Raw genomic sequence first — 1,338 nt, forward strand, 5'->3', positions numbered from 1 at the left:
GGGGTTGAAGTGCAGTGGGGGGGGAGACATTTATCTTGTAATTGTACTATTGTCTCAGATATGTTTGTTGTTTCGTGAAGCCCTCTGAGACACGTGTGTTTTGTGATACTGGGCTGATTAAATACATTTGATTTAATTGAATTACAGGTGGCGTCGGGTCGATGGCCGCTGAGCGCCGCTGCGTGTAAGGCGGTTCGATACCTGCAGCACCTGTGCCCCGGCGTGCAGGTGTACGTCCTGCTGAGCATCTCCGTGGACCGGTTCTACACCATCCTGTACCCGCTGAGCTTCAAGGTGTCGCGGGAGAAAGCCAAGAAGATGATCGCGGCGTCGTGGCTGTTCGACGCCGCCTTCGTGTCGCCTTGCTTCTTCTTCTACGGATCCACCGACAGCCAACACTGTGACTTCTTCTTCCTCCCGGACAGCTGGGGCGGATTGTCCTACGCCTCCATTCACCTTCTGTTCGGTTTCCTTGTTCCCGCGGTGCTCATCGTGTCTTTCTACCAACGAGTGGTACGCTACATCTGGAGAATCAGCGCCGACGGACACACGGTTCGACGCACGATGAACATTGTGCCGCGGACTAAAGTGAAGACCATCAAGATGTTCCTGATGCTGAACTCGGTGTTCTTCCTCACCTGGACGCCTTTCTACATCGCCCAGCTGTGGCACCCGAAGGAGTCGAACAGTCGTCAGGGTTTGCTCTTCTTCACCGCCATCGCCTGGATCTCCTTCAGCTCCACGGCCTCCAAACCCACGCTGTACTCCGTCTACAACGCCAACTTCAGGAGGGGCATGAGGGAGACCTTCTGCATGTCCTCCATGAAGTGCTACCGCAGCAACGCCTACACCATCACCGCCAGCTCTCGAGTCGCCAAAAAGAACTACATCGGGGTCGTGGAGATCCCCGTCCAGAACAAGGCGGGCGCCAAGGACTCGGTTTACGATGCGTTTGGTCGGGAGGCGAAGGGGAAGAAAGTCGCCTGGAGCTCAAACGCTAACCCCCCGAACACTTTTGTCTAAAAACAAATTATTTAAAGGTTCCCTGTCATACTGTGTTTCATCAATATATCCCAGGTCTCAGATATATCCAGAGCCTGTCTCTGATTGGCTGAAACACCAAACAGATCATTTCAGCATTACCCATAACCCCCTCTGTTTAAGCCCTGATTCTCTCTCTGTTACTTTAGATGAAAATAAGGAGCCCCTCCCCACGACCCTCTGAGAGAGACTTGGTTACAAAGAACACAATGGTGCTCTAGGAGGAGATTCAGGTGATAAGGGGGGGGTTACCTTGGTTGCTGATTGGCTAATGGTTACACAAGACAAAACATCGTG

The 1,338-nt window shown here is 52.8% G+C and overlaps 1 protein-coding gene across 1 annotated transcript; it reads left to right on the forward strand.

Moving 5' to 3' along the window:
* Positions 1 to 135: 135 nt before the first annotated feature.
* On the forward strand, positions 136 to 1,249 carry gpr19 (G protein-coupled receptor 19; the record flags this gene model as incomplete). The annotated part of the gene is made up of 1 exon (XM_010792987.1): positions 136 to 1,249. A coding segment is annotated over one exon (888 nt), but the record flags the coding sequence as incomplete, so codon positions are not given.
* Positions 1,250 to 1,338: the final 89 nt, after the last annotated feature.

This window comes from Notothenia coriiceps, unplaced genomic scaffold, assembly GCF_000735185.1.
Source record: "Notothenia coriiceps isolate Sejong01 unplaced genomic scaffold, NC01 NC01_scaffold00001900, whole genome shotgun sequence".
Taxonomy (NCBI): Eukaryota; Metazoa; Chordata; class Actinopteri; order Perciformes; family Nototheniidae; genus Notothenia; species Notothenia coriiceps.